The sequence below is a fragment of the Mandrillus leucophaeus genome, unplaced genomic scaffold, assembly GCF_000951045.1.
Source record: "Mandrillus leucophaeus isolate KB7577 unplaced genomic scaffold, Mleu.le_1.0 Scaffold288, whole genome shotgun sequence".
Lineage (NCBI taxonomy): Eukaryota > Metazoa > Chordata > Mammalia > Primates > Cercopithecidae > Mandrillus > Mandrillus leucophaeus.
This window is the reverse complement of record NW_012103009.1, coordinates 701070-701995: the sequence shown is the minus strand read 5'-3', so window position 1 is coordinate 701995 and position 926 is coordinate 701070. Positions and strand designations below refer to the sequence as shown.

Sequence of the window (926 nt, the reverse complement as noted above, 5' to 3'; positions counted from 1 at the left end):
ACTCTGATGACGTTGCCTGGGCTGTAGTTACCGAAAGGGGAAGTGGCTTTTGTACAAAGGCCCTGGGGTCTTTGCCACGTGTCAGAAGCTGCGTTCTGTGTCCTGAGATCAGGCACGGACCCCAGGGCCGCCTTCCTGTGTCTGCCCGCCATGCCGCGGTGAAGGTTGGGCAGCTCTGGCCCTGTTCTGAATGAGGCCTGAGCACCAGCAGCCCGCCCTAGCCCGTCTGCATTTTGCTTATGGGGGGTCCCCGGGGACCTGCTGGCTGTTCCCCACTCGGGCCTGACCTGAATGCACCCTGGACCTCAGTAGCCTTTGATGAGCAGGAGGCGTTTGGGGATATGGGGAAAGGAGCCCCCAGTCCCGCCCAACAGATGGTTCTAGACTGACAGAGCACTACGCAGTGAGTCCTGAGCCAGGCCTGGGGCTCCAGGTGGAAACTCCGCCTCTCATGCCTCTCCTCAGGCTCCCCACCCGTGCAAGAAGCCACCGCCCAGCCATGGACGAGGAGGAGCAGCAGCCACCGCATGAGGTGAGGTAGAGGCTGGGCTGGATGCACAGAGGCAGGGGTGGGGGACCTCCCCACTGTGTGGGTTCTCGGGGTCGGTCCCTGGCTGCTGTTCTGCAAAGGTGATCTTCACAGGGCTCTCCAGGGTCAGGCAGGAGGCACCTCCGAGGGAGAGGAGCCCTGGGCTGAGGCGGCTGCTGGCCCTGTCTGCCTAGCTTGATGGCAGCCATGCCAGTGACAGCCAAGTAGCAAGGGGCCTAGGCTCCACGGAGCGGCCACAGGGCCCTTTCCAGGGCACGTGGTCCGCGGAATTGCCACGGAGCCCTGGCTTTCTGGGGTGCATGGACCCTGACTTGAACTCTCCCTTCCGCCTGCAGGCCAACGTGGAACCTGTTGTGTCGTCGGAGGCTTCAGAGCC

The 926-nt window shown here is 63.4% G+C and overlaps 1 protein-coding gene across 1 annotated transcript in view; it reads left to right on the top strand.

Moving 5' to 3' along the window:
• The first annotated feature begins 499 nt into the window (after positions 1–499).
• Positions 500–926, top strand: part of TRABD (TraB domain containing) — an 18174-nt gene continuing 17747 nt past the window's right edge. The window contains exons 1-2 of the mRNA XM_011985606.1: positions 500–532; positions 886–926. Of these exons, the coding sequence (XP_011840996.1) occupies positions 500–532; positions 886–926 (74 nt within the window). The remainder of the gene's footprint in view (positions 533–885) is intronic.